The following is a 10,418-nucleotide window of genomic DNA, read 5'->3' on the forward strand; positions in this document are numbered from 1 at the left end:
GGTGTTGGGGGTGCTACTTCCCCGGGGGGTGCCGGGCAGAGGGTGGGGAGAAGTTCTCTCCCAGCACCATCCCGGCCGGGGCTGAGGAGTTTGCAAACAAGGAGGAGCAGCGAGTCCCTTCGGTGTCATTGGAGGAGGCTTTTTCCAAGGAGCTCATAAATACTGGAGAGGCCGGGCAGGAGGCTGGGACTGCGCGGGGACCCCGAGGGCAGCGCGGCGGGGCGGGGGGGCCGGGGGGGGGGCCATGGCTGCGCTGCTCAGCACATTCCCCTGGCCGGAGCGGCTGGAGGGGGACGCGGGCGAGGGGCTGTCCCCAGGGCCACCCCCCCGAGCGTCGCAGGGCGAAAAGGGCTCCGAGAGCCGCATCCGCCGGCCCATGAACGCGTTCATGGTATGGGCGAAGGACGAGAGGAAGCGGCTGGCGGTGCAGAACCCCGACCTGCACAACGCGGAGCTCAGCAAGATGCTCGGTGAGGAGCGCGGTGGGCGCGGGTTTGGGGGGCGACGCGCGGAGGGAGGTCGGGGACCCACCCGGGCATCCCCGGGGGTGCAAAGCCTACGCGGATCCGGTGTCCCGGGGTGAGCACCCGGGCACCCACCCGGCCATCCAGGTGCAAATCCTGTCGGGATTCAGTGCCCAGGGGCACTCACCGGAGATCCCTGCGGGTGCAGACCTTGTCCGGATTCGGTACCCATGACTCCACCAGTGCATTCCCGGGGGTGCAAATCCTGCCCGGATCCGGTGGCCCAGAGGAGGCACCCACGGAGCCACCCAGGCATGGGATGCACACCCTGCTCGGATCCAGCGCTCCGGGCTTGGTCCTCAGGCACCCCCACCTGCGGTGCCTGGAGTGAAAACCCCGTCCGGATTCAGTGCCCTGGGAAGGGGATGCAGGCACTCTCCGGCCATTCCTGGGCTGCAAATCCCGTTCGGATCCAGTGCCCCGGGGTGAGCACCATGCACCCACCCGGTCATCCCGGGGTGCACATCCCATCCAGATCCAGCGCCCCGGATTGGGAATGCCAACGCCGCTGGCCATCCCTGGGGGTGCCAACCCTGCCCAGGTGGGGCACGCAGCAGGGGGGCACATCTACACCTTCCTGGCTGTTTTTGGGGTGCAAAGCCAGCCCGGGTGCAGCACCCTGGGGCTGCAATACCTGATGGAGTTCTGCGCCCTGGGAGCAGCACCGTGCACCCACCCTGTCACCCACGGGGTGCTCACCCCAGAACCGTCCCACACTCCAGGTGTGCAGCCACTCCTCAGGGTGCAAAGCCTGATGGTGTCCTGCATCCCAGGGGACAGGCACCCTGCCACCCCTCTGCTGCAAACCCTGAGGGTGCTGCCCTGCTGTGCAAGGAGGGACCCCCAAATTTCCCTGGCCTGTTCTTGCTGTGCCGCTTTGTGCCAGTATTACATGGCTGGGGTGGCTGTGTGTATTTCTGCTGTTACTTTTGGGGGATCACAACCCATTTCGAGCACACATTTGTTTCCCACTCCCCATCCACTATTTCTCCCTTCCTCTCAATCCCCATATTGATGTGAAACCAAGAGGGCAAAATTATCAGCCCAGACAGCCTGAGAAAGAGCTGCCCGAATTGCAACACAGCTTTGCTGCCCAACCTATTATCCAAAGTTTGTTTCCCTGGACAGTTCTGTGGTGTTTTCTTTGGTGGTTTGGGTTTTCTCCTCGCTGCTTTGCCATGCAGCATCTCAGCTTATTAGTGTTATTTCTGCTGTCTCAGGCCATGGGAAGGCATCAAAGGCTTTGATGTGTATCCTCATTTCTCTCCCTTACCCTGAGGAGCAGCCTGGGACAGCCTCACTGTGGGATAAAACCCCCCTGCCCAACGCTGCTTCTCTGTGCTGTGTCTTGGGGACATTTTATCTCAAACACGGAGGCACGAGGTCATAGGATTACAGAATCATGGAAGGGACCTTAAAAACCATCTAATCCATGGGCAGGGACACCTTCCACCATCCAGACCAGCTGTCACAGTGCCCAGGTCTCCTTGTGCCCTGGTGCAAGTCCTGGCAGGGCACAAGCTGGGGCACTTTAAAGGACAGCACGTCCTGACCTCTGCTCAGCCAGGCACGGCCTTGGCCGTCCTTTCTGCACAGCCCATGGAGCTGGGAGAGTTCATCTGCCTGGATTTATTTTCTAACCCTAAACCCACCTTGTGTGGCAACTTGGGATGAAGGGAGTCAGAGACCCTACAGCAGCCTGAATTCCCCCCTTCTCCTACCCGCTGCCGCCACGTCCCCCTGCGGGGTTTTTGGGATGTGTCCTCTGAGTGTGCCAGGTGGATTATTGGGCACCCTTGGGAGGCTGCGGGTGCTAAGGGAGCGTGTCCTCCGTTTCAGGGAAATCCTGGAAGGCGCTGAGCCTGTCGCAGAAGCGTCCCTACGTGGAGGAGGCTGAGCGGCTGCGGGTGAAGCACATGCAAGATTATCCCAACTACAAGTACCGGCCCCGTCGGAAGAAGCAGGTCAAGCGCATCGGGAAGCGGGTGGATCACGGCTTTCTGCTGGGCAGCCTGACACGGGACCAGAACTCTGTGCCGGAAAAGCGGACCTGCAGCCGGGCCGGGGGGGACAAAGAGGGCCCGGGTGAGTACCCGCCCCGCCCGGGGCTGCCGGCTGTGCGGGGGTACCGGGAGGCTCCAGGCAGCGGCAGCAGCACCAGCGTGGACACCTACCCCTACGGGCTGCCCACCCCGCCGGAGATGTCCCCTCTGGATGCCATAGACCCCGAGCAGAGCTTCTTCTCCTCGCCCTGCCCCGAGGAGCATCACCGCTCCCACCTCGCCGGTGCCACCTTCTCCCCGGAGTACGCGGGCGGCTCCCTGCCGTGCGGCCACCACCCGCTCAGCCCCATGCCACAGCCGGCCACCTGCATGATCCCCCCGGCCTCCAGCTGCCCTTCCCTTCCTCCTCCTCCTCCTCCTCCTCCTCCTCCCAGCTACTACACACCCGCCTTCCCCTCCCTGCCCCCTCCCAGCCTCCATGCCCACCTGGGCCAGCTCTCCCCACCTCCCGACCACCATGGCTTCGACACCTTGGACCAGCTGAGCCAAGCAGAGCTGCTGGGGGAGATGGACCGCAATGAGTTTGACCAGTATCTCAACAACCCCGGCCACGGTGACCACCACGGCGGGGCCTTGGCCAGTGGGCACGTCCCAGTGTCCGGCAGCTCCCACAGCTCCGAGAACAGCCTCATCTCCGTCCTGGCCGATGCCACGGCCACCTACTACAATAACTACAGCGTCTCTTAGGAGCCCAGCCGGGGCCGCCTGGACCGGCCGAGGAAGGACCCGACACTGTTCCGAGGCGCTGCTCCCTGGGGACATCACCTGCAGCCCCTCAGGGTGACCGAGTCAGAACCACAGGGCCCTGGAGTCTCCTCGGTGCTGTAGGTAAAGGATTTGGGGTGTTGGGTCACCACCGTGCAAAGCCTGGAGTGCTCTGCTCCGACTGTGGCCAGGGGGCACTTCCCGACACCAAAGCTCTTTGGCCAAGTCCCTCTTCCAAAGCAGGGATTCTCCTGGGAGCACAGGAAGGCTGCCCCTCATTTTGAGGCATCCCCAGTTCTGCTTTGGAGTCAGGAATGCAGCAGCACCCCGCAAACATCAGGTCTGAATTCCCCCTGGAAGGGGGAAGGGCAGGGATGGGAGACGGGAAGATTTTGGTAAAGGTCCATGAGCTGTGTTTGGGTTCTGGTGGCGGCGTTGCAGCCTGACCACTCTGACCTGCCTGACCACTCCAATGGAGATTAAAGCCCCCATCCCCTGGCCCAGAGCATGGATTGGGGTCTTCATCCCTCAGGACACCCCAGAGGGTATGGGACACCAACCAGGAGAGGGGTAGCCAGCCCTGAGAGTGCTGAGCCTGTTCTGGAGTGGGGTAAGATCAGGGCTTGGAAAGGCAGGATCCGGCCGGCATCCACCCCTGGGAGCAGGTCCTGGGATGAACATTTTGGCCAAGAGGTGATGATGTAGCAGACACTTTTTTTGTCAAACATCCTTTGAAGGGGAAGGCTCCGTGTTTGGAGCCACAGTGCCCAATGCCTCTCCTAACTCTGGCGTTCTATTGCTTGTAAAAAAGCTGTACATTGATTTATTCCTTCCATTATTCCTCCCGCCCCCCACCTCGGATTTTGTATTGCTCAAGTTCTCTTCCTTTCCATAAAGATGAAGCTTTATTTTAAATCAGTTATATGACATGATTAATCTTAGTGTTTACTGTATGGCACTTGGTAATGATTAGTTAGTAACGTGGTTATGATTTCCTGGTTTCAGTCCCCAAAATGTATTAATAATAATTGCAAAGAAAACTTTAAAAAAAACCCCCCAAAAGTTCACCGGTTTTTCAGCTAATACATTCCATCTCTTTTGTGTGACTCTATGCATTTTGAATGAGTGTAGATACGAGTTTGCATAAAATATTTAATTTAAATAAATATGTTTTTATATGATGATTGTTCGATGATTTAAATTGCTGTCGCTATTGACAACAGTTTTCAAAACAGAAACATTTCCCGTGCAAGTGCTATTTTTTTATATTTTTGTTGTCATCATTGTTGTTGGTATTTTCAGCCAAATTTTTCTACTACCATTTTTTTATAAATAAAACAAAGATCTGTGGTTATCTTTACAAATTGTGGATTACTTTCTAACAAACAGACTCAGGGCATGATGGGTGCTTACCCTCACTTTTCATGGAGTATCTCAGGGCTCAGGTCACTGTGCTGGCCTTGATCCTGCTTTTGCCATCTCTCAGATATGATATTTGTAATCCTGTTTCCATATTACAGTGAAGTCAAGAGCTTTGCCTTTGGTGTCTTGGTGAGCACAGATGGTGTTGCCAATTTATGGAGCGAGTGCCAGTGCCTGGAGCGTGGGTTTTAGTCACATTTAAGGTTCTCTTTTCTTTCACCGTTTGGGTAATTCACCTTTTTAGGTGCTTCACAGTGTGGTGACCTTGAGAAGGGTCCTCATTTCAGGTGCAAAGATCGAGGCAATGAGGCCTCAGAAATGTGTGGGGGTCAAATTTGGGGAGGCACGTGAAGGTGATGTTGAGTGATGGTCTTCAGGCCTGGCCAGCAAAGAGAAAAGCTTAATCCATGTAATTGTCCCTGGAAAAACATCACAGCCTGCTCTTGCCAGACATTAAATCAGGCTGTGCCCCTGCTGTCCTTGAGGTTAAGCCATGCACAGAGAATCCCAGAGTTGTTAGGGCTGGAAGGGACCTCTGGAGATCCAAGGCAGGGTAAATATCTCCCAAAGCAGTGTCCTCCCCGGCTGGGTCCTCCTGCTTGGCCCCCAAAAGTGGAGGAGCAAGTTTCTTAGTGCCCTTTGTGATGCCACCTCTGCGTGGTGGCTGGGAGGGGTCTTCAGAGGTCACCCAACCCCACCCAACCCAGTCCTGTCCCTTGTCTCCCATAAATGACATCTCTGATCCACGAAGCCCATGGTCCCAGAAGGTGGAGGCTGTGTGAGTATTTGGGGAGGCACCAACACGACCAACAGAACACTGTCCTGTTCTCCTTTATCCCCCAGTTGTATCCCCTGGATTCAGCTCTCCCACCCTGCCTCTTCCTTCTTCCATCTCTCAGGCATCCAAACTCACCCTTGGCCTTTCCTTTTAGGGGAAAAGGAATGGATGCCTCTGGGTGTCCTGCCAGCCTCAGGTACTGTGGCTGACTGGGGTGGCTCAGCCCAAATGTGACTCTTCCAAGAGGATTTTGGAGCTGGAGGGAGGGAGGTGCCAGGATCCTGTTTGGCCTCTCTGCCCAGCAGCGCTGACTCACATGGGACCATGCCAGGAGCAAGAGTGGGGCTGGAGAAGTCCTGCTTTTCCCTTCTCCATCTCTCCCTGCAATCCCTGTGGTGTCCCAGGTCCAAGAGGCAGCTGAGAACAGTGAAACTGCCCTGGGGAGGAGGCTCAGCTGTCCCAGACCCCCAGAAAATCAGCTCTGGGTATTGCCACCAGCCTGACCTGGGATGTCACATTCTTACCGTATAGGACCCTTTCTCCAGGACATTGGCTGCTCCCACTGGTCCTTCTCCTTATTCCCACGCCCTGAGCAACGATGGGATCAGCTGCACCACCCTATAAGCCTTTTCCCCTCCTTGCTTTCATCCCATGCAGGGCTGCTGGAGCTCCCAGCAGCTCCCAGAGCCTGATTTCCCCAGGACAGGGGGTTTCTCCACACACCCCATGCCCAAGGAGCCCATTGTGCCCGGATGAACGCAGAGCTCCGCCAGCCAAGCCTGTCCCCACTTGCTCTACCCGGAGCCACGTGAGGAGAGGTGGGAGCTTGTCCCTGTGCTCTCTGCACGCCAGGAACAGCTACAGGCCCCAACCGGGAGCTGGGGCCCCCCGAGGGCGTTGGGAGCCGCAGCCAAGGCGAGGTGCGGCTCCCTGGGAGCCACGGCCGGATCCGGGCACACGCCCAGCGCCGGGAGCAGCCGGCTCCCACCTCCAGGACACTGCAGCCGAGATGAAATTCAGGAGCACCATCCCTTCTCTGGGGGGGATGGAAAATGAGATGCTATGGGTCAATCCCCTCTACCCACAGCAATTTTTTGGGATGCAGGGCGTTGCTGCAGGGAGCAGATGAAAAATAAGTGGCTGGCAGAGGTGGGAAGGAGTGGTTTTGCTTGGAAGGTGGGCATCCATATGAGAGACTGCTGGCCATCATTGTTTACGGATGTTGAGGGGGGTCTCTACCCCAAGCAGGACTTGTTCTGCATCAGTCCTGGGCTTGTTTCTCCTCCTTCCCCATCCCAAAACCAGGAGCCCATGGCTGTCTCTGTGCATGCTGAGGAGTCCTGTGGTTTGTAGCCTGCTGTCCCCAGCCTGTGGTTTGTAGCCTGCTGTCCTCCAGCAGGAAAATCAAATCAGGGCTGCAGGAAGGGATAAAACGGCCTCACACCACATTTGGGCTCCTGCTTGGGGGTGCCAGCTTGGGCCAGGACGGGTATCTCCTTGCCACGAGGTGAGCAGGGTGTGAACCCTCTGCCCCCGGTGTCCAGTGGCCTTGGCCAGTCCTTGGCCCCGTGGCTGTGCAGGTCGTGGTGCTGGGCATGGGGAGCAGGGATGAGGTCACCTTCCTGGATAGCTGGAATTTGGGCTGGCCAGGAGCTGCCTGCCGTGTGTGTCATGCCCTGGGCAATTTCCCTTGCATCCCTTGAGCAGGTGGTGACTCCTCTGTCCTCTCTCTGCTTGTCCCAGTGCCACTGGACAGAGGTGGGCCCCGGTGACAAACAGCCAAAAGGATGTTCCATGCCTCAGTTTCCCTGTCAGTAAAACAGGGATAATTCTTCCTTCCCTCTCACCCTTTTTCCAACCAGTGCTGGACATGACCTGTTTCTTCCCCAAAATTTGGACAGGACCAAGTGCTTGTGCTGCCTTTAGCACAAGGGGTCCCTGCCCCATCTGAGGGATCTGGATCCTGCTACGAAATCAGTTGGGAGACAACAATTTTCCCTGATTTTTCAAAGCAGAACCAGGTGAGGGAAGTAGAGTCAGAGAAGGGGGTGAGGTAATTGGACTGAGCTCACCCTTCAAATCAGCGACAGAGCCTAGAGAGACCCTCAACACAGCCAACTCCCCCAAATCCCCACATCCTAAAATCCCCCTTTGCCCCCTTTTTGCTCACCTTCCCCCTCCATCCCTTTTTTTCCCCCCACCCCACCCTGACTCCGAACCCTGCTGCACCCCACAGCGGGGAGGGCAGGATCAGACCCTCCCTCCTGTCTCTCCAGAGGAGGGAATGAGACAAGCTGCTGAGTGGTTTCCTGCCCAGCACTGCCAATGGGAGCTGCTTGGGGTGCCGGGAGCAGGGGAGGATGTATCCGGAGCTGAGTGTTTCCTGGCAGATAAGGCCAACCCCTCCTGCCGGATGTTATGAGTCCAGGTCCTACCTCCACGTTTCAAGAGAAGGGGCCGAGGAAAGGCTTGGATGTTTATGTCAAGGAAAAATAACTTCTCCCTCTGTGTACAATCCTCTGGCTCCCCCAGGGCTACGTGCGGCAGGGTAAATGCTGGGAATAGGAAAGCGGGCGAGGAGAATGATGGGGAACAAGGAGGGCTGTGGGCAGGCTGGGGTCTATGCCTGCTTGGGAATGTGCCAAGGCAAAGATAGGATGGATCTGGGGAGAAGAGCCTGAGGATGGATAGTGCATGCTCAGCACTGAGGGATCAGGCTCATCATCAATCCAGGGTCACTGTGGCCAAACCCCACGTGTCACCCCTGGTGCCCATCTGGGGCACATCCAGGCCCAATTAGGATCTCTCCTCATCCTTCAGGTGAGCCCCTTCGAGGGCAGAGCCAAGGCAGCCCCCATGGCTGGAGATCAGGGTTATCCTGCTCACCTCTGTCATCCAGGGAATCAGAGATGCTGGCAGAGGGAGGACAGTGGCAGAGCTGGGTCTGGCAGCCCGGATGGCTGGGGAGGAGGTGGAAGTTGTGCAGTGGGTATGGAGGGAATGAGGAAAGCATGGATTTTTTCCATATTTTTTGCAATGAATAAGTGGAATCCAGTGCTGGCCAGAGCCTCCTCTTTGGCTTGTAGCTGTGCTATCCTAACACCCTTCTGGGAACATCCCCAAGGCTCAAGCCAGAACCTGTGCACTGCCTGAGGGCTGGTACATGTCCAGGGCCACCTCTGGATGATGGAAGGAACATGGAGAGACCTGCCCTAGACTTAGACTGGTCAAGAAATTAGGACAGGGAGGACTCCCAGCCCTCAAGTGCTACCATTCCCACTGGAATTACACCAGATCCCAGCACAACCATGCCCAGGCCACAAGTCCTGCCCCAGGCCCAGGACACAGGCAGTGAGGACATTCCTGGTGAGGCTTTGGATGTGATCACCTGGTTTGGATGGGTCCTGACATTGAACAGCTTTTCATGGAGAGTTTTTTCTTCAGCATCAATAGGGAGAAATCTGAAATTAGACAAAATCTGGCAACCTCTTGTCCAGGGTGATTAATGAGAGCTGAGCTGCCTTCCACTCCCATCTCAATCCAAAAGGGACCACTGGAGGTCCCATTCCCCACCCAGTGGGTCCAAGAGAGGACTGGAGGACAACCTGGGAAGAAAGGAGAGAGGGAAAAGCCCTGTTCTTCCTCCTCCAAGCTTGAGGAGCCCATGAGGCGCTGAAGGACATCCAGGGAGCACGGCTGCATTCAGGGAGAATTTTGGGACAAGAAGCCTGGTGCTGGAGCCTTGACCTGTGCCCTCCTCCAGTGCCTCCCAGTCCTCTTCCCTGAGCCCCCGGAATTCCCCTGAGTCCCATCCAGCCAGGACGCCGCACCCCGCCTCAGCCAGCCCGAGATGTTGTTTCTTTCCCTTTGATTTCCAGGAGCTCCCACTTGGCCCCCAGAGCTCCACGGCAAACAAAACATCAGAAGCCCAGGCTTGGCGGTGCAGGAAGGAAACCGGCTCATGTGGGGCTGAGTCACGATCCCGCTGCTCCTCCCGGCATCCCAGGGAGCGGGATCGGGTATCAAGGGATGCCCGGTCCCACCGACCCCTGACCAGCTGGGGCACCAAAAATCCTCCTACACCACCACCACCACCACCCCATTTTATTTGTTTTGATAAACAAAGCGTGGCTTGTGGGCTTTTTTTTCCCATTAAGCTGGAGTGGGAAAGGCTGGATTTGCTTCCTTGTTGAGGGAAAAATCTCCACACTGCCCATCTGGGCCTCGGCCAAAATTCAGGGAGGCTGCCAAAAACCTGAGTTTAAAAGAGGCTCCTCAGTACCCCTGACCTGGGACCAGCTACTTGATTTTCTCCTCTCAGGGCCAGACTTCTTGTCTAGAGCTTCACATGGTTGTGATTGACACCATTCAGACATTTCCAACTCTCCCACTCATATTAATGTAGATTAAAAAAAAATTAAAAATAATAAAAAATATGCACACACACACACTGTTTATATATATATATATATATATATATATATAAGAAAGATAGGTACTTCCAACTCTACCCCTCTCATTTACTGGAGGTACCAAACATACATAAATAAATATAAATGTATATAAATATAAACATATAATTAATATAAATATTTACAAATATATATAACATATATATAAATATAAAGATATATACATACATGTACATATATATATGTATATATAAGGGATCCTTGTGTATATATATAAAAAAAAGAGTTCAAACTTTTTAGCAAGGCCAGCAGTCATGATAGGATAAAGTGTAATCGTTTTAAACTGAGAGAGGGTAGGTTTAGATTAAATATCAGAAAGAAACCTGGTCTAGTGAAAGGTGTCCCTGCCCATGGCAGAGGGTGGAAGGAGAGGAATTTTGAGGTCTCTTCCAACACAAGCGATTCTTGTATTCCATGATTTTATGATTTTATACATATTTGTGTGTGTGTGTGT

At 55.5% G+C, this 10,418-nt stretch overlaps 1 protein-coding gene across 1 annotated transcript; it reads left to right on the forward strand.

The window, feature by feature from the left end:
• The first annotated feature begins 244 nt into the window (after positions 1-244).
• On the forward strand, positions 245-4,473 carry SOX7 (SRY-box transcription factor 7). Its single transcript, XM_054001620.1, has 2 exons — positions 245-470; positions 2,364-4,473. The coding sequence occupies exons 1-2, from the start codon at positions 245-247 to the stop codon at positions 3,272-3,274; spliced, it is 1,137 nt and encodes a 378-aa protein (XP_053857595.1). The 3' UTR covers positions 3,275-4,473.
• The last annotated feature ends 5,945 nt before the right edge of the window (positions 4,474-10,418 follow it).

The sequence above is a fragment of the Vidua macroura genome, chromosome 31 (assembly GCF_024509145.1).
Source record: "Vidua macroura isolate BioBank_ID:100142 chromosome 31, ASM2450914v1, whole genome shotgun sequence".
NCBI classification, from domain to species: Eukaryota; Metazoa; Chordata; class Aves; order Passeriformes; family Viduidae; genus Vidua; species Vidua macroura.